This window comes from Lingula anatina, chromosome 1, assembly GCF_051362555.1.
Source record: "Lingula anatina isolate TDL-2025a chromosome 1, LinAna3.0, whole genome shotgun sequence".
Classification (NCBI taxonomy): Eukaryota; Metazoa; Brachiopoda; class Lingulata; order Lingulida; family Lingulidae; genus Lingula; species Lingula anatina.
Window position 1 is genome coordinate 44,179,569 of NC_141767.1, and position 23,885 is coordinate 44,203,453.

The window sequence follows — 23,885 nt, forward strand, 5'->3', positions numbered from 1 at the left end:
AAGTAAACTGCCCGTACCTCTGCCTCACTTTCGGACAAGTGACGTCACGGGGAAGAAAAGAGAAAGCTGTGGATTGACGGTACTTATTTTCTCTTAATTTTCAACCACTTACTGAAGTTGTGACGACCAGGAGCTTTAATTGTGAAGTGTCATATAAGGAAAAAGAAGTTCACAATTACACTAAGCAATACTTTCATAATGAATGGTTTATCATTTAGCGAACTTTGTTGTCTATTTTGCTGTCCTCCGTGTCCATCCAGAATTGCAGCCAAACTAGCATTTTTACCACCTGAACCTACCTATTCTTTCGTATCGGACGAAGCAGGTTCTAAATACAGCTTGCATCTAACAGAAAAATCAGAATGGCAGTATTCACAGAGAGAACTAGATTGTATAGAAGTTTTTATGACTCGCACATCAAAGGGAAATAGAGTAGGTTGTATGTTTGTAAGAACATCTCCAAACGCCAAATACACTATTTTGTTTAGTCATGGAAACGCCGTAGATTTAGGACAGATGAGTTCTTTCTACATTGGCCTAGGATCCAGAATAAACTGCAATATCTTCAGCTATGATTACTCAGGGTATGGTATGAGTAGTGGGAAACCGTCAGAGAAAAACTTGTACTCTGACATTGATGCAGCTTGGCAGGCACTTCGAACGAGATATGGAATCAGTCCAGAGCATATTATATTGTACGGGCAGAGCATCGGCACAGTACCAACAGTTGATCTGGCATCACGATATGAAGTGGGTGCCGTCATTCTTCATTCCCCACTGACATCTGGCATGAGAGTGGCATTCCCTGAGACCAAGAGAACATGGTTCTTTGATGCATTCCCTAGGTAGGTGGAACAAGACCTGTGGCCAAGTAGATGGGCAGCCATTAAAAAATGATGGATAAGTTTAGCAAATCCATCACAGAAAATTTACCATGAAAATGATGCAATTAAAATTTTGCCACCATTCTTTATAACTGTTAATATTTGCTAACCACCACTTCATTAAATTCCAAACTCAAAAATATAGTTTTGAAGAGGATGGCCTTTAAGATATTTGAACAGGTCATATTTGACAAAAGTTTTCAAAAATACTGGATGATGACATATCTCTTTTTCAGTCATAATATGCTATTAACTAAATGATAAAAGTCATATATCTAGATGTACCTGTATGTATCATAAACTGTGACCAGCTTTTCTCTTCTCTCGTCAAATATTTGCATACATAAACTAGGCAGTAAATGCAAACAAAACATTACCCAAAAGTTTTGTTAGTGATGCTGGTGGCTCTGCTTTTTTTTTTTTTTTTTTTTTTTACACTTTTGCAGAGTTTGACTTTTTCCATATGTTGGATGTGCAGCTTATAAATATAATGCTACCTAAAACATTTGACTATGAAGATAACCAAAATTATATGGGCAACTGTTACTTGGAGAAAATGTTTAGGTGACAGTTAATGGTGTTAGCAATGGGAACTTCTATCTACAATTTCTTTTCACCTTATTGGGGGGGGGGGGGGGGGCAGCTTTAGTAACATGTTTGAATGCTTTTGATTTTAAACTTCATGGGAGAAATTCTGCCTTTGGGAACTAAATCCTCCCACCAAAACACCAGCACATAGATAAAAACTCATCATGAGGATTGAAGAAATGAAGCGAGCAGTCTTTTGTACATGTCAGAAAAAGATATTGGTAAATGGGTATTAGAATAAGATTAAGAATAAGTTTTTAGATAAAGTTTGTGTGTAACGGTAATGACACACTGTCATTAGGTGAACTGCACATCTCAAAGTTCACACTACACCCTTAACAGACACTGAATCATTTGTTTGGTAAACCCAGAAACAGTGAACTAAAGTATGATTAACAGCTTAATTAATAATTAGTAGTATTGTTATAATTAATTTTTGTATACATGGTCCATACTGACTGTTTCTCTTACCTAATGTGCAAACTTGTCTAAAAGCATGAATCAATAAGGTCTTATCATATAAACACAACTAAATGATTTAAAATCCTAAATACTTCATTGTGCATTTGTCAGTTCTCTCCAAATGACTCATTGCTTATAATGGAACTTTATTCATTGAAGTAATTATAAACAGTGAATGATCATTTGCTGGCCCAATCATTGGTGATTTAGTTGTAGCCTTTAGGTACAAGGCAATGACTGCTTTGTCTTATAGACTGCTGCCTAAGTATGTATTGCAACTGACTATATTTCTAGTGGTACTGAGGTCAGACAGAGACAGTCTGTCTTTGTGGTTGCTATTCCTGTCACGGTATTGGAAGGCAAGGAGGTCAGATAGTAGCTGTGATAAAACGTGCACTCTGTTTTTGTGGAGAGCATATACCATTATCATTTCTAAAGTTGTCTGTTGGTTTGAGGCCTAAGTACTAGTAGTTAGGTGTTTTACACAATTTTGGTAAAGGTGAATGTTAACTTGTTAAATTGAATGGATTTCAAAGACATAGGATGTATTGTTTACCTTTTGAAAAGCATATTATTTCTCAAACCATTACTTCGGTTCTATGCATTTTGTGAACAGGTTGCATTTCATTTGAGGACAAACAAAAGTCATTTCAGAGAATTTTTGTTGTGGAGATTCCTCTCAATTAAGGCACAATTTGATAATATTGATTTTAAAAGATACATGTATTTCAAGTAATGAGTCATTATTTTTCAACACTTCAACATTACTAGTACACAAGTAACCCGTTTTGAATATGCAGTAGGCAGTTCTGTTTACAGACATTGTAATTGATATTGACATGTTCACTCTTTTAAGTTAATTGACTTCTCTAGTGAATAAGTAAAGAAAAGGAATAACTAATGAATTGATTAGATCTCCTAAGGTTTGGGCCAATTATCCTGTAAGATAATGACATTCAGCTAGGTTACGTTTTGCTTCTGTTCACTTCACTAATAGGATTCTTCTTCTACAGCGTGTCATGGATAAAAAGACACAAAGGAGTTCCCTTTTTTATAATAATATTTCTTCTCCTTATATACAGAATATACAAGAACACAAGGCTGGCTTCTTTTTCAAGTGATCGGTAAAAACAATCATCTTAAATGAATTACCTTAATTCCACAAATTACATCACACAGACTTATAATGGTGACACGTTGTATGGTCTTTTAATATCTTCATGCCCAACAATCAAGTAAAATTTACAGAAAAAATGCATTTGAATATAATTAAACAAGAATTTGATCATTAAGTTATTGTCTGATAGTCAATTAATTCTGATAATAACATCCAAAGTGCTTTACTGAGTGTTGGTGTATCTCAAGAAGCTTTTTCTTTACTTAATCATGGAGAAAAAAATTTACTTCTGTTCTGTTTGGAATTTCTGATAGCTCTAACTTGGAATTCCTCACATCTTCCATATTGAAAATAGTCTGAGGTTGAGGGAAAAAGGATGTAAATTTGTAAATAGGAAAATTGAAGTTAAATCTTACAGAAACCTCATGTTGTTTTGTGTCAAAAATTTAATACTGAGGGTCATTACTGATATATTGATACACTGATATGGAATATGAAATTGTAGCTCCAGGTCATAACTATTAAGGCACAGATGGCACTTATCATTTGTGAAACTGTGAGAGAGATTTATCCCTGCTAGAAAGTTTTTGGTCTTGCAACCAGAATGGCTACTGGCTTTGAAGTTAAAAAATTGTTGACCTGTAATAAAGAGGTGTTTCAGAAAGTGAAAGGCCTCTGTATTGATTATTCACCAGTCTTAATTGTACAGGCCAGCTAAGTGACCAGTATTATCATAAGTGCTGCAGCATGCGGTTCATGCATTATTATAGTTATTCTATAGCTATTATCAGATGTTTATGCACCAAGCAATATGATTCATTTCCCTCTGTCTCATCATGAACTGGTTGTAAAGACACCATTTGAATCCTAATAATAGACTAAATTCATTGTATAACTCTTCACAATTTTAAAAATTACTTATTTTTATGATATTTACTGTGAAAAGAAAAATAAAATAAAATATTTTTTTGTGAAAAATAACTATTTAGTCAGAACAAGAATGTTATCATTGCCCTCCAGCAGATAGATAATTATATAGTCAAACAGTTTTTAAATGTGTGCATGCCATGTGTGATACTGTAGCTGCTGTACTAAAGCATCAATAAGTCACGCAGTTGGATTTGTATTTCACATATTAGATACAGGAGAGTTGTTTAGATCTTGGATTGTGAAAGTAATTTTTACATTATCTGATCAATGATAAACATTCAAAGTACACAGGTATGCTAGCTTGGCATTGATTTCATCCATGTATTATTTTTCTAAAATGAGCCTAGTTGCATGTTGGTAATTTCTCCAGCGTGTCAAGTGTTAGTTTCAGACCAACCTGAAGCAGGCAAACAAACATTCTATTGAGTATGGCATTCATTACTAGGTATTTGTCCAGTCTCACAGTGGCAGGTTTTTTCTCTTCAGTTACAGAGGTGACCTCTGAATGTGCCTATCTAACACCATTTTTAGATGTTAAAAAACATTTTTGTATCGTATGTTGCATGTTATCGCTGATTTCCTTCAGCCCTTCTATTACGTGTACAACAAACGGTCTTGCTGTTGTTAATTAAATAATTGTGTTCATTGTGTACCTCTAAGTTCTGTACGCATGAAAATAATACGTAATCAATATATTGTCAATAAGTGATATAACTAGTAAAATGTACTGTGTTTTGACATATATGAATATTAGTAGCATGCTAGTACTGTAATTGGTAATGATCAACCCAAAGACGAAATATCTAACAACATGTCTGTTTCATTTCAGCATTGACAAAGTTCCAAAGATCGTCTCTCCCGTCCTTGTGATCCATGGCACAGAGGATGAAGTTATAGATTTTTCTCATGGCCTGGCTATCTATGAGCGCTGTCCAAGAGCCGTGGAGCCACTCTGGGTAGAAGGCGCCGGTCACAATGATGTAGAACTCTATGGCCAATACTTAGAGAGGCTTAAGCAGTTTGTTAGTGTAGATCTTGCTGTCAACTGATTCCTGTGTGTACATGTGGGAGTCACATGAAGATCATCTGGGCTAGCATAAATTATATGAAGTTAAAGATCTATTTTAGATATTTCAAAGCTGTTGAACAGTGATTTAGTTTGTGTGTATGTGTGCCCAGAGACAAATGTGGGCAACCTTTATATGTCGGTAGGCATTGCATGTCTTCACATGCTGGTATTCATAACTTTGATCCTACTGTTCAGTATTCAGAACAAGAAGCAAGAGGGGCTTGTGGATTTTGGGACAATTGAATCCCCATCATTTTAATGTTGAGTAAGATAATTGCGAGTTTTATGGGGTAAAAATTTTGTCTATAAGATGTTTTGCAGTTAAGTGTTTGCAGGGAGTTGAATTTTAATGAAAAATTACTCTTAACTGGTGTAAGAACAACAGCACTATGGAGTTCCTATTCAGAATAAAATTTAAGTTTTCTTTATTTTCAAACAGTTACTTGTCTTAATATGTATCACATTTCATACAATACTCCAAAAATCTTTTTGTGTATTTATTTATCATGTCAAAAGTTCTGTACAATGTAATATTTTGCTTGTAGGATATTTTGCTTAGCAATGTCTTGTTTGATATAAGATTGCTGAATTTATAACTCTTCCAGAATTTGGAAGAAAATGAAGCAATTTTTAAAGTACATGTACATTCCCAAGTAATGATTTTCTTACATACAACTTTCACTTTAAGTGTTCAATTTATTCTTTGGCTTTTGGTATATACCTATAAAATTTTGTCTGAACATTGCAGTTCCTTGTTAAAGCATCCTGTAAGCATACGTACAAAGTAATAATATTTCATAATATTGGCTTGGTAACAGAAGGTAATTGAAGGTAGTGTTAAAAGGTTGCTCTACACTTGAATCCATAATCCCAAGTTCTCGGGATACTGCTAATCCCTTCTTGTGCACTGCTAAAATTCAATTAATGATCTGATGTGAATCCAATTATCTGATTGATGCACAACTACTGTGATTTCCTTCCAATGAAGATGTAACCTAATTAAACGTGGTGGTTCCTGTCAAGTAGGATTGATATAGATTGGATAATCTATTCCAGTATGGTAGATTCTGTAAGCTATCAGACTTTACTTAATGCAGTCATATATTGTAATTGTATCTGAAATGACTGAATTTCATTAATACTTTTTTTTTTCAAAGATGTTAAAATTGTGCTATTTTCTTGTAGTAAGGCGACCTATTTTACATTTGATGGTTTTCAAATAGTTTGGTAGACAGTAAGGAATCAAAATTGAATTGAAGTATCCTGGCCACAACCTAATCTCAAAGGTGACAACCTCTGTGTCCTTACATTTGGGAATGCTTTCTTTTGTTTGTCTATTTATCACTTCACAGAGATAGCTCTTCTGCAGACATTTTGTTACTTGTTTGGTGGTTGCTTTTTCTTATATAAAACATTTATCACTTCTCCTTTCTGGGCACAATTTTTGGCCACTTAATAAAATACGCTGTCTTGAGGCACAGTTACTTAGATCTGTAATGCATTAATGATAAAATCATCAAAGTGTCTTATATTTCTTAAAAAGGCAACTGAATGCTCTTTTTGAAGGGGGCAGCAAATGGTAGACTTGGGATTTTTTTTTTTTTTTTTTTTTTTTTTTTTAGTGATGTTCATTGCTAAAAAGAGATCCATGTGTACATTGTGCAAACATATGTATTAAAATGCCAGTAAGACCCATTCTGTTATTGTAGAGGCTCACTTTATTATATTTTGCCACCTTGTCGACTACATGAGGTTCTTTTCTACAGTGGGAAATAGTTTTAAGTGAAAATCTCTGAGGATGGTGTAACAGCTGGGCTCAAAGAATTCACTTTCACATTAGAGGGAGTGTAAGCTTTTGCTGCCACATGAAATGAATCTCTTCATACTCAGTATGGTGCAGAAATATTGCTAGAGATGAAGGCATACCAACTATATAGTACAAGTTGACTCAGCTTGATTGTCAAGTTCAATATTTCCGTGCAAATATGAAAAGGAAAGTCATGTAATATAAACGTCACTTTCAAGTGTACGGTGATGTTAATTCTTTCCAATTGGGTCACTTTTCTTATCTGTGCAATTTAGTTTTGTACAAGTATGTCTTGCCTTAAAAATCATTAGTTAATTGATCCAAGCTTGCTCTGGATATGTTTGCCCCACTGGACGTCTGTTTAGCATTATACAATATATACTCCCAAATTATCTATACTGAAACAATTTACTGCATTATTAAGCTATATTGATTTGTCATTGGTGTGAGGACTATTGGAAGCTTTCTATACACCTGAAACTGGATCTTTGGAAAAATAAACATCTGTAGTATTTTATTATGCCAGTAGCAGGTGTTCAAGGTTATGTTCTCATATTTATGTTAGGGGGAAATGTCTGTTACTTGTGCTAAAGGGTGGTGGCCTAGTCAGTGAGAAATTAGACTCTCATTGGAGTTTTTCTTTTGTTTTCCTTCATTAAATTATTGTATATAATTCAAATACCTTTTAATTATAGCACCCATGTTCTTGTTATAAACAGAAACCAGATACAATTATTATTTTTTTCAACAGTTAATCAATTTGATCTGAAGAAGTTGTAATTTGAGCTCACATAGCATAGATTTTTATAAATATAAATTCTTTTTGGAAATGGTCAACATGTGAAATAGATAAATGTTTTGCATGCATTGCAACGATTATTGAAAAGAAGGAAGTAGTTGAACTGTTGTATTGTACAGCATGTAGATAAATTGGATAGCTATGTATTCGATAATACAGGAACCATAGTCATTAAATGAGAAACATGCAGCAGTGTTGATGTCTACATACACACATGTATTATGTAATATATATATATACACACACATACATATATTATAAGATATAAACTCTATAATAAGTCTGAGTATTTATACTTTGAAATATTGTTTCAAACCACTTGTCATAAAATAAATGCACCTTATTGAACTTGAAGGGAGTTATTTATTTATAAATGTGAATATGGTTCATTTCAGTTTTTAAAAAATGCAGTTTCAAGAGCCAATGTTAATACAAACTGATGGAAAGTTAAAGTGGATGAGCTAAAAGAAACATTTAATTATTAAATATTAATTTTAGTAATGTAACAAAAACAGTATTACTTACAACGTGAAAAAATCTTGTTGCCAACCTGAATACCATTATGCTGATTTAGAATAAATACTGAAGTTTTCAAATGTAATATATATATATATATATATATAATTCTAAATCAGCATAATGGTATTAATACCTTCCAAAGTCCACGATACTGGGTAACAACATTGGAACATGGCATCAAAATTTCAACATGGCGCTGATCTTGTGAGCATGTTTTCTGCTTAGAATATGCATCGTGAATTGCTTTATATCATAAATTTTGGAAAATATAATATTAAACACATACAACAATTATTAGGAAAGAGTACACTTAACTTCACAGAGTTGGGAATCCTGAATCAGCGGGTAAATAGCAATGACATGAAATCATCTCATGTGTGCACGCTTTCCGCTTAGAATATATCTATTTTATTTTTTTCATACCGTATTCATATAAAGTTTGGAAAATGTAACATTAAATACATGTAAAAATTTTTGGGGAAGAGCACACTTAACTTCACAGAGTTGGGAAAGCACGATGCGATCCTGAATTGGCAGATAAACAGTGATGATATGAAGTCTTTTTTCATGAGTTACAAATTAAAAAACTTAAATATGCAGCAATGTTTGGAAACACGAAATTGTTTGTGATAATAAGACAAATCCATACCCTTTCACATGAAAGCACCCCCATTGTAATCCAACACATAGGAATATTTTGAAAAAGACTTTCAAAGATGATAACCCATTGTTGTTACCTAGTATCGTGGACGTACACATATATATATATATATATATATATATATGCGCATGTATAAAAGATATGATAGTTGTGTCAATGTTGACAAGATATTTGTTCATTTTTTCTTTTTCTCGTTTAACAGGGGCAAGATTTCAGCAGTGCACGTTTTAGTTTCTTAATCTAACTGTTATTACATGCAAATCATACTGTTAAACCTTTCTGTTTTTGGTAGAGTTAGGCCACACTTTTTTATTTTTATGGATGACATCCTCTGGGTACTCCAAAATCGGTGCGAGAGGGCGAAAAAAAAAAAAACAGTCCAAAAAAAAAAAACTGCTTAAGTAAAGGAATGCTGTCAGTAAACAGCTGGAAACACACATTTAACCACAGAAACACTATCAAACTAACAATATGTCTTTATCCATGCTCTCAAAATATTAAAGCATTGTGAATACTTCGTAGAAATGTAAAAAAAAGTCATGAATTGATATACTTCATATTACCAAATCTATTTAAGGTTATTTCATGCATTCATTTGGTATAGCAATCAATAAAACAAATATCAATCAAACAGTGTGTCTTTATTTGTATTCTCAGAATATTAAAGCATTTTGAACACTTCACAGAAATGTTTAAAAAATGATGCAAAGATATGCTTAATACTACCAAATCTATTAAAGGTCATTTCGGACGATGCCATTTTGTCAACTTCAACTCACACGAAGCAGCTAAACTGTCAGGTGGCCTGTCCGACCTTCAGCCCACCAAATACCTCGACGCCCTTGTCGACCCTTTTTTCGCTACAGAAAACCTGGTATTAATGTGCTGCTTTGTACAGAATGTCACAGAAATGTTTCGGCCGCCGCCAGCCTTTCGCACAATTGTAAAAAGGTGATATCTCCATGCCCAAAATTAATGGCATACCAATCCAAAACGATGGCGCCCGTTCTCTTTATGACTTTTCAGGGGCGGATTTAGGCCGTCTTCTGGGTCTTCTGGAAGACGGCCAGATTTTCAACTTTACATTGTCAGCCATTTAATGTTTTCTGTCGGAAGACGGTCAAAAATGGAAGATGGATCAACAAAGATAATTTGGAAGACTGTCAGAAAATTTCTCTGGATCCGCCCCTGCTTTTATTGTTGTGTAATTTGAAAGTAATCCTAGAGATGAATTTGACAGCAAAGTGGCCACATTTCCACATGGCGAAAATACGCATGCGCAGAAAGCTCATTTCCTTGCAAATTCAATAACGACGTTTGGGACAACTGACTTCGTTGGGGGCTGGGGGGGGGGCTTTTTTTTTTTTTTTTTTTTGAGAACGGGCGAAAATCCGTGCGCGCGCAGGATGTCATCCATAAAATTAAAAAAGTGTGGCCTTATACATTTATATATGATATGACAGTATTTTCAGAGTCGCATTCAGAATTGCATGCAATTTTTTCTGCAACAGTCAATATCTTCCCTTGCGATTTCTGTTTGACTCCTTTCTGTCTTTGTTACCCCTTTCTCTAGATGGACTCCTCTCCGTGGACCTGGATCTTGCTCTTTCGTGAAAACGCCTGTCCCTGTCTCCTTTTGGATTACTGTTCTGATATCTGTGCCCTCTATATTCATATCTGTCCTTTGTATCCCTCCTCCTGTTAACATGTTCATTGTCATACGGTCTTACTTGATTTAATAATATAGGCTTCCGGAAAGGTCTATCTTTTCCACCAAATCTTAGTTGCCCAGATTCCTTATTTCCACCCAAACCACCTCCTAGCCTGCGTGGGATCCATCCTGGCATTGTTCGACTATGTTCAAAATCTACAAATATCTCCTTCCCATCCACAACTTGTTTATCAGCCTCCCTCTGAGCTCTATATGCAGATTTATTGTCTGTGTACTCCAAAAAGGCATAGCATTTAGAGTATCCAGTCACAATATCCCTGATTAGTTTGACTTTTTTGATTGACCCATATTTTGAAAAGACCTCTCTTAATGTTTCTTCACTAGTTCTATGATTAAGCCTGGCAACAAATATGATGCATGTTGGATCTCCATCTACACCTTTGTTTGGTCTATATTTTGTGTTCATAGCTCTGAATACACCTCTGTCGTGGGGTACTTCATCCGTGCCATCTATGCTGCCTGCTCTTAGCGGGTCATAGCTATCTGCAACTGCCGACCAACCTTGCATTGTTGCCCTGTTCCTAAGTGAAAATGAGTTCAACAATGTTTTACCTACAACAAGCAATCTTTAATGAGCAGCATGAGGTCTTCTCGATATTTAAACATAAATTGATCAGAAGTACTCAGAATTTTTTCATGTAGATCTACATGTATCATAAGCATTAGAATATTCATACAATGGTAATTTACCCATTTTTAAACCATGTTAGAGCTTACTGTTCATATTATATCAAAATGTTTTATCATATCAAAAAAATTAAGTATTAACGTTACAGTCATTATAATTTATTTAGTTAATTGTTAAAATTAAATTGGTAATGAAATTAGTTTCCGTTCTGAGAAAATGAACACTAACTCACCGTAATATTAAACACTACGCCTCCACACACACTTTACTCCCACACTTGCCGTTGAGGTAATTACTCCGTTAAGTCGTTATTATTGGTATAATATTGACAAATAAGTTACTGATAATATGTAAGAGTCCTTCAATACGCAGTTTTCTGTAAAAGAAGACCGATTATAGTGCACTGTCCATATCGGAGCATAGTTAGTGCTACACTTGCATCCAAGATGGGCGGGAAGTGCATCACGAGACAGCTCTTTATTTTGTTTATTCTTGTTTGTTTTTTGCAAACACTCGAATTTTGTGTCGGCCAGGTGTATGATATCGACGACTCGACTGGCGTTGGAAGGCAATTTGATGGGATTGGAGGTATCAGTGGTGGCGGTGTAAGTTGCAAACCGGCATTTTAAAAACGCCCCTTGTCCTCGGTCCACCCCTGTCCCGCTTCATCAATATGATAGAAATCGTTATATTTGCCTGTTCGTTATGTGTGGTTAATGCAGTAGCTCACGGTATGGCATCTGAAACTAGGTTTTGACTATTGACTTCTGATACTAAGAGATTACTTGGGGTATACTATTTTTCATTTTAAACACATTGAAATACAGCTATTTATTTTTTTCCACCATATTTTATGGCTTTGAATGCCCTTTTAAAGACTTTGATTACAATTAAATGTATTGCTGTTAAATTTTGTCAAATAATGATACTTAATAGGGACTTAAGTTTTATGGCCCAATGGATTAAGACATGTGGCCGCAAGTATCATGGCACAGATCTTTATGGCCTTTTTATTGCCAAGTTCAAAATTGTGTCTAGATCATTGTATGAGCACTGATAAAGGTATCATATCAGTGGTATAGTTGTTTGGAACCTTTGCTCATGTGATTAGTGTCCCATGTATCAGCTCTAGTGATTATTGCTTGATAAAATGTGAAAAAGACTGCAATGCACCATATCACAATATTTTACATGTGTTTGTTTAACAAAACGTGAATTTGTGTACAGTTTATTAATTCCCTATACACTAATTTAATTGTCATCTTTTTAAAACAACTTTTTAAAAAATAATTGAAGGCAACATCAAAGCTTTTGGTGAATTATCCAATGAAACAGAGAGATGAAATACTTGACTATCTATTCAAGGTAAGTTACTGTAGTTGATAGGTCACTGAATTTCAATAATAGCACTATACAAGTATTACTTGCGTACTTGTAAAAATACGGCATAGTTCAAGTTATGTGTATACTGTAATGTTTCATGCTCGGCTGGTTTTTGAGATCTTAAACTCAGAGAGTATCTTTAAAATTGTTTTGTTGTTATAAGATTATTATGTTTTATTTTAAATGAGTGCATGCTAGATCAGGCAATTTTTTTCAGCCAAATTTCGGTGCTTCACTGCATATTTTCAAAGTTGAAATTGGTGGAGATTCTCAAAGCACAGGTGAGCAACAAATGTCTTGTTACCATTATACAATATTTTGATAAAAGATCACTTTTCTTTTTTTGCAGATAAATAAGACTATAACAAATTTCATCTTTAGTTGTAAAAAAATTAATACAATTTTTTAAAAAAGGTTCTATTTTATGTCATTTAAGAGGGTTGTGAAGCATCACACATGCATGAAGCGTGGGATGAAAACTACCATAGAGGCTATGAATGGTGGATGCTAACAGAGGCTAAAAAGGTGGGTGTCTCTCTTTTCAGCATGTGGAGTGGGGACCAGGTATGATCAGAGGGAGAATTCAGAGCTCAGCACTCCATGAAATGCTTCCAGAAAAAAAAATACATGAACATTGATGGAATTATAAAATGCTGCATGATTAAATGGATTTTATTTACCTAATAAGATGGTATATCAGAAATTCAGTTTGGTATATGTATCATTTTAAGATTTTGCAAAAATGCATAAGTTTGAGCACAAGCATTCATAAATGAGACATAATTTACATATATTTCAGAGAAACCCTAATATCAAGATATATGCTTTGCCATGGGCTTTCCCTGGTTGGGTTGGGAATGGAACCAGAAACCCATATACCTATCCCAACTTAACTGCTACATATGTACTGAAGTGGGTACAGGGGGCTAAAAAGTATTACAATGTTGATGTTGATTACATTGGGGTAAGTGTTATCAGCTATTGCATAAAGAATAGATGCAGCATCTTTTGTTAAATTCACATACCACACATGTTCTCTTGGTATACTGATTTAATTAATTTTTTATTTCATTTCATAAATCTTTTGGTTTCTTTTCATTTTAACTTCAGTACCCATAATTTTTTTCAATTGATTCAGATATGGAATGAAAGACCATACAGCACTACTTATGTTAAGGTGAGTTTTTAAATTATATTCAAGATGAATGGCATTTAATTTAAGACCAAGTGTGAATGTACATAGGCACTTTATGTGACATGTAAGGGTGGTGAGTACTTAAAATTTATTGTTGGAAAAGTTTGGTTGACTGAACATTTTGAAAAAAATGCATCAAATGTACATCAGGTTGTTCTGATCCCATAAATGAAATATTTTTATAGAATTGCATATACATTCTTTGTAAATTTGAAAATTACTGTATTTTCAGATTTTAAGGAAAACCTTGGACATGAATGGTTTTACCCATATTAAAATAGTTGCAGCAGACAGCTTATGGAGTGTGGCAAACGATATCTTAAAGGATCCAGCATTTGCTGCAGTAGTAGATTACATAGGGTTAGTAATATATATGTAATTAAACATGCATTATTTGGGGCATAGTTGAGATATGTTAATTTGTCCAATGTCTTTTCAAGCATTTAATGTTTTTTTTTTTTTTTTTTTTTTTGACAGGAATATTCTCACAGACAAAAAGAAAAAAAATTGCATATTTGGCATATTTATTATTTTTACTGCAGAATATGTCATTTGATATAAACAAAAAAATGAAGCAATGACAGTAGTGGTTGTTATTCAGGTGACCTATGGTTCATTTTGGGTGGGGAGTCTACCTTATAAATGGTAGGGTACTACATTATATTTAGCTGCAATTTTTATTTGGGAAATAAATATGCAAGTTATTTATATTAAATTTTCTCTCTTTCTATGTTCTAGTGTACATTACCCAGGTACAGTCACCACTGACAAAGCACTGGAGACAAAGAAACCATTGTGGTCTTCTGAAGATTATAGCACATTTAATGACAATGTTGGTGCAGGGTGTTGGGCAAGGGTAAGTAGAAAAAATTTTATCGATGATTATTTTTTGTATGGTTAAAAAACAAAATTTACTCTTATCAATCAGGCATTTGGTGACAAATTTCTAATTTAATGCTCAACAAAGTTTAAGCATGCAAATTTGAATTTGCCAGTGTCTATGATGCAGCTACACATTTACAACAATTTTTGTATGCTTTTTGCAAACATTTTCATCAATTTTGTTTATGGACTGAAATGTGTGATTGAGAAGACTGGGATCCCTTTAAAGATGGTTTCACATGATTTTAAAATATAAAATAATTTTAAAATAATTCCATTTCATATTAAAATATGAAATAGAATTATTTCAAAGGATTGATTTACTGTAGCTTTACTCAAATAAGAAAAAAGTAAAAGAAGAGATGTTTAGTTCACAAAATTTTCTCTTATCTTTAGTCAAGGTATTGTCTTAGTTTTTCTTTATTCCAAACAGTGGATAATATGCCTATTGTAAAATCAAATACTTTCTCATTTTTCAGATTCTGAATCAAAATTATGTTAATGGTTTTATGACAAGGTGAGTGTAGAGACTTAAGGCAAAAAATTTTCTGTAGTCCAAGATGGTGCTTTTTATTTACTGGGAAAGTAATAGTAAAGGACTAACATAATTTAGTACCAGAAGCAATTATAAATTGTCTTATGTTGAATTTGGTAAGTTTATAGTAATGCCTTATTTTTCAAGTTATAAAAAGATAAGATTTAGCACTGTCACACTTCGACTGGATATTTTTTGATTTACCATATCTGATATTTCATGCTGTGAGTTCACATTGCCTGACACACATAATCTGAAGCCACTTGACATCACAGTATTTCATTTTAACAATCCAATCCGGTGTTACTTTTACTTACCTTCCCCTCATATTTGTGTCTCCATAAACTGCCCTGTTGTCACAGACAATTTTAGAAAAAATTTACCTGTCAGTAACCCAACAATAGAATATCTTTTTTACCAGCACAATATCCTGGAATCTAGTGGCATCATATTACCCCCATCTGCCATTTGCTAATGATGGCTTGATGACAGCAGATGAGCCGTGGTCAGGCCACTATGAGGTGTCCAGCCCCATTTGGGTGACAGGTGATGGTTTTTAAAAATCATTCTTACTTTTAGGACGGCATTTGTTTTATATGTTAGATGATGTTTTTAAGTTTTCAACAATACATATTTTAATAAAGCTGGATTTATATAGATATTATTTTTTTTATTTGGTATTGGGACATGAAACAACAATAATCACGTCTTTGTCCTTGCCAGAAAAATGTTCTGTAAGCTGTCAGTCAGTCTTTGTCCCTGCTAATCCTGGTATGATGCAAATCAATACATCTCATTGAGTTAATAAGATAGTTGTCATCATATCAGTCAGGTATGAAAAGAGCATAGGTATATGATTTTTTAAAGTGCTGAACAAAGAGTCATTTTCTCCTTTCATTTGTCAGCTCACACCACTCAGTTCACAGAGATAGGCTGGACCTATCTGAAGCATGGAGCAGGAGTGGGGAAGCTGTATGGTGGAGGCAGTTTTGTCACCCTACAGAGTCCTGACAAGAAGGAGATGACTCTCATCATTGAGACCATGGTATGTAGAAACAGAGATGATAGATTTCACATGATAACTTTTTATGAAATGGTAAGGTTTAAGGTTTTAAATATTTCTCTTTTTTTTCCTATAAAATATGTATAATGTTAAAGAATGTAGGTTGAATGTTTAGTCAGGAGAATATGTAGGACTTCAACCAGTTATGTGGGGACTTGGATCAAAATTTGTACACAGGATATTAAAGGTTTTTTATTAGCATGGGGACTTAAGGCAACAGTTAAGTTAAATCAGTAATGATAAATCATAATAAATGAACCTAGAGGGGAAAAAAGAGCATGTTCACTATAATAGCAAACTTATGTACGTGTTGCAGTGATATTGCTAAGCTGTTTAATATATTGTTATATTTTTTGGTAGTGAAATATTACTTGCATATAGTACTGTATTGATTTAGACCATAAGTTGCAATAATATTAAAACTAACAAATGAATCTGTGTTATGCACAACTGCCGTACCAATGGAGATTTTTGTTTATTTAGACGGCTCTTAAATATTATTATTTGATACTTCGTCTTTTCTAGTCTCATGACCATTCTGAATGTATTAGACCAGCATTGCCACCATATACAGTCAAACCTCAGAATGCTACATTCAAACTACAGGGGAGCTTTGTAAGTAACTTTTTCAACCCAAAGATGTTTTCATGGGAAAATCTTTCTCTAATTTCTCACATTTGTATATCTTTCTATACAGTATGTTGTAAGTTCGATACTGCTTACATTCAAAAGTTATGATTTTTGAAATAGTGTCAGATGATGAGAAGTTGAGAACCAAAGTAATATTATAATTTACATTACCAATGTCATTATCATATCTTTTTTTATCTTGACAAAGAAGAATTTGATACTAATGTATGAATTCTTCCCTCTTTCAGAAAACTGTTACTGTTTTAAACTTATGGGTGACAAAATTAGGATTTAATGGTCAACCGTCAACACTCTTTAAGCAAGTTGGATCTGTTAATGTAAATATATAACATGTTTTCATTGACTGAAGATGAGTGTCGTAATACAATATTATAAGTGTATCATCAGCAAACCATGAATGATTTTACTGTAAATGCTTTTTTCAGCCTTTATTAATTAATCAAACCACAGTTTGTAGACCTTTTTATTTTCTCAAGATTTTAGATTATTTGCACCATGCCTTTATATTTCAAATTGTTAAAAACATTTTGATGAACAAATACATTATAGGTTTTTTAAGCCCTTTTGAGTTTTTTTTTTAAGAAATAAGCCTTGTTGGTATTTTTTTTTCATAGGTGCAAAATGGATCGTTCACATTGTTTTTAGAAGTGGACAGCTTGTATACAGTGACTACCTCAAGTGCTGGTCAGAAAGGAGTGTATCCTGCTCCACCTGCCTCTCAGCCCTTCCCGTTGCCTTACAAGGAGGACTTTGAATGTAAGAATTTAAAGATGCTCAGTGTAAGATTTTCTTGCAAAAAATCATACTAAACTAATTTTCCTGGGGTAAATAGTATTTTTTTTTGTTCATTTAATCCACCTTTGATCCCCTTTCCTGACACTGGGCATGCCTCTGTAACAATCTGAGACAATTCCGCCCTCCAAAACTCACGTAACTGTGCCAAGATTGTTGACAGGTGGCAAATTTTTGTCAGCAAGTGTTTAATTAGATGATTTTTGGCAACATTAATGCATAGTATTTATCTGTTAAAAAAATGTTTTTAAAATCTTATTATTTGCCTCTTTAAGACCTAATTTTACTCTTATCTGGAGCACTCAACAAATAGTCAACCCCAGTACACATCTGCTCTTCCAGTGCTTTGATAGAAGCATATACCAAGTATTGCCTTTTCTTATTTTTAGCACTGACTTTGGTCTACCTCAGTTTTCAACATGACAAAAGAATGAAACATTCATCCTCAACCTTATTAAAAAGCTGGTAGTTATAAGCTTGGTTTTTTTTCCAAGTATTTACTCTGTAAATATATACATTCTGATTTTTTTATGCCAAGTTGAAACCAGACTAAAGATGTAACTTATGGATATGAAATGAGTCATTGGTGTTTATACCATGTTTTCTAGTGTTGCTCTCAAAAGGATTTTTAATAAGATTTATTTTAATAAAATAAGAAATTTAAGGGTATTTCTGGCTATTTTATACATTCACACAATTAAAGTAAAGGAACCTTACACCTGGTAAACAAATTTTCTTTCTTTTTTTAAATGTTATTTAATGAAATTACTTGTTTGAGATAGGTAGAGACTTAAGTAAGTTGCTGTTTGTGTATGGAATATTTTATTACCTTTTCCCTTTAGTTTACATTGATATTGCCCAAGGAACAAAGAGATGGAATTGACTACAGTAAATGTAAGAAGAGGATACCTTACATTCAGAAATGAATTACTACAACTATTTTTGAAGATAAAAATTTTGAAATATATTTATGACCATTCAAGTATTTATTTGATTTCAGAAGAAATGCGCAGTTAGAAGCATAAAAGCATTTCCTGTTCCACACAGTAGCCAGTAATTAAAGAAAAATAGACAATATTCTGAATTTCATTCTCAATATTTCATACAAGATCATCTGCACTCTTTAATTGAACCCCTTTGCTTATTAATATTTCATCCACAGCCTACAATGAGTCTGCAGAACCTTACGACATAGTCCAACAAGTAGGTACATTTGAGATCCTCTATGTCTATGGGCACAGTGGACATAGGAAAGTGCTAAAGCAAAGTGTCCTGCAGCAACCCTGTGATTGGTGTGGGGGAGGGAACAACACCAAACCTAATGCCCTGGTGGGGAGCTCTGAATGGTAAGCAGAAGGCTGTCAGGTCTCTCCCAGGGATAACTTTGTTGGCAGAGATCCAACTGCTGCTGCACAGTGAATGTGGCAAACAGGAAGTTTTGCATACATGACATGGTATGGTGATTGAAGAAGATTTTAAAAGCAATGAAAAGGAGCTCAGCAGTGGTGCTTCTCTCATACACGCTTATGCAAAGACTGGATTTTTTTCCTGCATATTGCTCTCTACACTGTGCTTTTACTGTGTTACTTATCTTCTCCTGTTTGTTTCTTCCTGTCTGATGTACAGCATGTGTTGCAGAGACCATAGCATAGGCACTCTGATTTCTTACAGATGGCAAGGAACCTTGTTTGATTACAATTTGCGTGGGCTTTGAAACAGTAGGCCTTGCTTGCATGGCTTCCCACTAACCAAGTAGAATTTAGAAAAAGAATTCATCTTTATTTCTACAGCATTTGATGACGGCTCTGAACCATTTTACTTCACTCCACAAGTGGGAATGTTTGACATTCTCACTGTGGCTAACAAGTCCACTACTACCAAGGTGCTTAAGCAGGTGGTGCTGCGAGCCCCCATCCACTGGTGCCCATTCTTACAAACTTTCCCTATGACTGTGGTCGGAGATGGCACATGGTATGTGTTTAGTCCAACACATTCTGTTTAAAACAACACACATTTGGGCTTAAGTCACCTTTATTCCTACACCTCTAAAATTACTGAACAAAGGCACAAGATACATGTAATAGTAAATGGGCACTTTAAAAACTCTCACTCTGAATGAAACCTAGAGTGTAAGAGTATACTCACAGTGACTCCCCCAATCAACGTGCCTTGTCTCTGATGTAGAGGAGAGTCACAGTGTGTATCTTTACACTCAAGTTGCCCAATTGAGTTGAACAATATGCACAGTAGCATTTTGCAGAAAACTGCGATTAGTTTCATAATATTTGTTCTTATTATCACATTTTGGCTTACAATTTGCTATTGTTTGCACCAGTGTGTAGGCAGTATTATTTTTTTCCTATTAAAGTTATTTATTGCACTTACCCTAACAACACATTTAGAGAGTCCATTTTTCACATAAATTTTTATTCTTTCCTTGCCTATAATATCAGAAATATACATTATTATGACAGTCTATCACTCCCACCTAATCTGCACTGCATCTAGCTCCAAGCTGTATGATTATGAGTATTAATTGATGAGGTGATCACCTCATGGTAGAAACTGATCTGGGAGAATCTGTGATTCTACTCTTACTGGAGTCCATTTCAGACAGCAGTATCTGTTATGCCATAGTCACAGAGAGTTTTCATTTGAAATGTGATATTTATAAAGATTAGAATTTGTGTAATTTTTACATAAGTATTGTCATTATCAAATTGTATGCTCAGGTAAAGTTATGTGTATTTATTTTTAAGTTGTCACATTTAATAACTTAATGTGGCATCAAATCATGAAGCAGTTTCAGATCACAAGGTTTAAAGTGCCCTACAACTGAAACATCTGAAAAGCTGTTTTGAGAAGGTCCATTGTGTGGAATATTATTAGTGGAATCTTTTTGTTTGCTTCAAACTGTGTTTTTCTGCATTTATTTTTACCTGTCTTAATTAGGAAATGTATTTATCTCTATAATGCGCAAGTTTCATTTCTTGTTTAAACATGAGGTTATTTATGACAATAAGATCAGAAGAAATTTAAGCATTCATGCAGTTCCTATCTGCTGTCTGCCATTGCAGGACTGATCTGTCTGTCAGAGCAGATGTCCAGGTGCCATTGGTAAATGCTACAGATGGCGTGTTCATAGCCGCCAGGGTGGACAGAGGAGGATGTGAGACTTTTGCTGCTAAGGGAATCTTCTTCTGGCTGTTTCCTACGGATTCCTTTGGTAATGCCAAGGTCTTTCTTACAATGGATTTGGGTGGGTATTACCTTCTACAGGTTTGTTTCTTATTAAAATGTATCCATTAAGGTTGCTTGATTCTTTAAAAAAATGAATTGTTGAAATATTGTGCCAAAATTACCAAAAATGTTTCCTTGACCATGATTTGAAAAACTTTTGAAAATGCAAAAGTACTGACAACTTTTCTAAATTAAAAACTTGCTTTTTATCAAAATTAGATATAAATTTATGATATTTCTTTAACTGTTACCTCAGCACAAGACTTATTACAACACCAAAATTGTAATGTTCAATGTACAATAAATGTAAGACTGACAAGTTATTAGTTTAGATATACACAAAAAGACTACATACAACTGTAGCTCTGCGGTATTTTGCTTGCATACATGTTGTTTGCAGAAATATTGCACAGTTCCTTTTCCAAGACAACTTGTATGTTCTCAGAGATGGGTATCATCAGAGGCTCATTGGTACATGTCATGACAAAAATTGAATTTTACAGCTCTACTTCAAAACTGCTGCCTGAGCCTGTAATGCATTATATATACAATTATTACACTGTTTGGTGTATTTTCTTTTAGCACGCGCAATTCTGCTGGGATCAGGAAAATACAACATGGCCAGAACAGGAAATTGGAATTCACTGAGGCTAGATATTGTGGTAATGAATGTCTGTTTTATCTGAATATTTGTAATGCCTCTTTATTCTGAATACAACTTGATAGATTGATTTTTACAAATGGAAATAAAATAATAAAGAAAGCTTTGTAATGATAACCAAACAGATGGATTATGAAGAACAAAAAAAAAAATAAAAAGATAACAGTTTCTCATCTTATTCCAGGGCAAAGCAGTAAAAGCTTTTGTTGATGGCCACCAGGTGTTGTCCCTCATGGCTCCTGACAAGTTACCAGCCAATGGCTTTGCAGCACTGGGCACTGACACCTTTGGGATTGGATATTTTGATAACTTTGTGGTGGAAGCTCCACAGGATACAGTGTTGAAGTACCAGGTAAAGCATGCCTAGCTTAAGAACAAACAATGCCGAACAGAATGGTTTATATGACTGTTATGTTACAGTGGGGATTTCCCAGCAGACATTTGGATTTTTTAAATTTTAAAAGAAAATTTGATATAATGAAAGAAGTATTTAATAGTACATATCATTCCACAATGAGGTACATATAGTTGTTGATCAACTGTGATGATTACTTTATTTTACAACATCTCAAGCTGTATAGATAAAAACATTGAGCAACAAATTTTTAATTGGCTGATTGCATTGGTCTGATATTTATAAATTATTTAAAAAGCAAAATATATTTGCATATTGTGCAAAGTGTTTCTTTTCCAATTGTCTGTGACAGTTACTTGTGTAAATTTTTGTGTTACCTGCTCCTTAGAAAAATGTCTTAAATAATTATTTCAAATTATAGATTTGAATGAAGAATATAAAGGCAATACAATCATATTAGATTTGTCTCTAAGATGACACTAAGTAGCAATTTTTTTTAAAAGTTAAATTGGGCCCACCTTGGAGTAACAGTTGTGTTAAGTGATGTAGGACATTTACTACAGTAACTGATATCATATTTAAGAAATAGAAAGGGCATTGATGTGATACAGTGATTCTCAGGACTATAAATATTCTATATATTGATTTCTTCTATGTATTGATAAGTGACAGCATTCAAGGAATTTTGGTTCTTAATATATAGACTATTGTCTGTCAGGTTCTATGATTGAATGTTCCAAAGTGCCATATATTACCTGAGCTCCCCTATTCTTTGTAGCTTTTCCTTTTTTCACCCTTAATTATAGCATTATGCACTGATTTTATTATATGCTGGTATTTGAAAAATTCAGTGAACTTACATAATGGAAAAAGGGAGGTTCAAAAGTAAATGCATGAAAGTAATAAATATAATAAGTAGTTAAAAGTTTGTTGAAATTAAGTAAAAAAGTGCAATTTTTCCTGTATCCTCAAATTTTATACAGCTGATATTGGGCCTGCTTTTATTACTGTATACAATCGAAGTACAGAAAATAAAAAAGACTAAGTTATTGCTTTGTTTCCCGTTTCAGTTTTCATTTTTACTAAGAAATAATTAGACTGAGTTTTTTCAATGTAAATAGTAAGGGAAAGAGTTTTATGGTGCTAGAGAAAAGGATTCTAAAATGTCAGATTACGTCACAACATTTATTGAGTTCTTTCTTTTACATTTTTATATTTTTTTCTATTCATTTTGTTGAGTGTTTTATCGGTACTGATCATATGATCACATCAACATTTCAATTCTTTGTGATTTGTTTGTGCTTTTTTTAACCAAAAACTACCTTTTACTTCTCACAATGTTTCTGCTCACTAACAAGTGCTATGGTCGTAGACATTAAAATTAACTATTCCTATTAAATAAAAAAAAATGATCATTCAAATACAAATTAAGTCCGTATATCTATCATGGGATAAGTAAAAAAAGGAAAAGAAAACTGACACATAAAATAAAAAAAAATAGATGTAAAACTGGCAATGGGAAATTACTATTGACAATAAGATTATAAAGAAACTGCTGTCATTTAATGCATGTAATGCAGAACTGGGTGGTAACTGTGTATTGGCAATAGGACAATGTTAAACATTTTTAAAATCTTATGGCTGGCACCAGTCTTTTATATAAAAAAATAGCTCTTAACCATCAATTTTACAACATTCCACGTCAATATTTACAAATGTTGGTTTTATCAACATGTTAATTTTTGTAAATATTTGGTTCCGTACATATAACACAACACAGGCCTAATTTGCACAAAAATATGCTTCGGAGATAATTATTCTCAAAGTGACAAGTTAAATGAAAAAAGAGAAACTGGTGAAAATCACTTGTTCCTCTGTCTTACAGTAGTGACAAGGTGACATGAAAAAGAAAGATACTTGCACAATTCATTA

General features: G+C 33.6%; 3 protein-coding genes and 1 long non-coding RNA gene across 6 annotated transcripts; 3 read left to right on the plus strand and 1 right to left on the minus strand.

The window, feature by feature from the left end:
* Positions 1 to 21: 21 nt before the first annotated feature.
* LOC106168498 (alpha/beta hydrolase domain-containing protein 17B) lies at positions 22 to 8,004 on the plus strand. The gene is made up of 2 exons (XM_013547577.2): positions 22 to 845; positions 4,811 to 8,004. The coding sequence occupies exons 1-2, from the start codon at positions 199 to 201 to the stop codon at positions 5,028 to 5,030; spliced, it is 867 nt and encodes a 288-aa protein (XP_013403031.1). The 5' UTR covers positions 22 to 198; the 3' UTR covers positions 5,031 to 8,004.
* A 1,454-nt stretch (positions 8,005 to 9,458) lies between these two features.
* Positions 9,459 to 11,607, minus strand: LOC106168496 (U11/U12 small nuclear ribonucleoprotein 35 kDa protein-like). The gene is made up of 2 exons (XM_024074255.2): positions 11,429 to 11,607; positions 9,459 to 11,089 (listed from the first exon to the last, which is right to left on the minus strand). Exon 2 carries the CDS (start codon positions 11,074 to 11,076, stop codon positions 10,348 to 10,350), a length of 729 nt encoding a protein of 242 aa, XP_023930023.1. The 5' UTR covers positions 11,077 to 11,089; positions 11,429 to 11,607; the 3' UTR covers positions 9,459 to 10,347.
* Positions 11,606 to 23,012, plus strand: LOC106168495 (galactocerebrosidase). 3 transcript variants are annotated; one of them, XM_013547573.2, is made up of 18 exons: positions 11,606 to 11,801; positions 12,493 to 12,561; positions 12,797 to 12,860; positions 13,016 to 13,104; positions 13,379 to 13,543; positions 13,718 to 13,756; positions 14,007 to 14,134; positions 14,513 to 14,630; positions 15,136 to 15,173; positions 15,613 to 15,737; positions 16,097 to 16,236; positions 16,780 to 16,869; positions 17,133 to 17,222; positions 17,520 to 17,661; positions 19,488 to 19,668; positions 20,775 to 20,956; positions 21,520 to 21,599; positions 21,783 to 23,012. In XM_013547573.2, the coding sequence occupies exons 1-18, from the start codon at positions 11,643 to 11,645 to the stop codon at positions 21,963 to 21,965; spliced, it is 2,082 nt and encodes a 693-aa protein (XP_013403027.2). In that variant the 5' UTR covers positions 11,606 to 11,642; the 3' UTR covers positions 21,966 to 23,012. The 3 variants fall into 3 exon arrangements, with proteins under 3 accessions (XP_013403027.2, XP_013403025.2, XP_086870060.1); XM_013547571.2 differs by lacking the exon at positions 19,488 to 19,668 and adding an exon at positions 18,860 to 19,043 and having other exon boundaries at positions 11,607 to 11,801; XM_087013934.1 differs by lacking the exons at positions 17,133 to 17,222; positions 19,488 to 19,668 and adding an exon at positions 18,860 to 19,043 and having other exon boundaries at positions 11,607 to 11,801.
* LOC147764385 (uncharacterized) lies at positions 17,668 to 18,664 on the plus strand. Its single transcript, XR_015334802.1, has 2 exons — positions 17,668 to 17,860; positions 18,160 to 18,664. It is a non-coding gene; the product is annotated as an uncharacterized LOC147764385 (long non-coding RNA).
* Positions 23,013 to 23,885: the final 873 nt, after the last annotated feature.

Excerpts from the sequence above, each read along its gene's own strand:
- LOC106168496 (XM_024074255.2), bottom strand. The coding sequence starts at position 11,076 with ATGCAAGGTTGGTCGGCAGTTGCAGATAGCTATGACCCGCTAAGAGCA.
- LOC106168498 (XM_013547577.2), top strand. The coding sequence starts at position 199 with ATGAATGGTTTATCATTTAGCGAACTTTGTTGTCTATTTTGCTGTCCT. Across the intron at positions 846-4,810 it reads TTCTTTGATGCATTCCCTAG|CATTGACAAAGTTCCAAAGA; the intron begins GTAGGTGGAACA and ends GTTTCATTTCAG.
- LOC106168495 (XM_013547571.2), top strand. The coding sequence starts at position 11,643 with ATGGGCGGGAAGTGCATCACGAGACAGCTCTTTATTTTGTTTATTCTT. Across the intron at positions 13,757-14,006 it reads ACAGCACTACTTATGTTAAG|ATTTTAAGGAAAACCTTGGA; the intron begins GTGAGTTTTTAA and ends CTGTATTTTCAG. Across the intron at positions 15,738-16,096 it reads CAGCCCCATTTGGGTGACAG|CTCACACCACTCAGTTCACA; the intron begins GTGATGGTTTTT and ends TTCATTTGTCAG.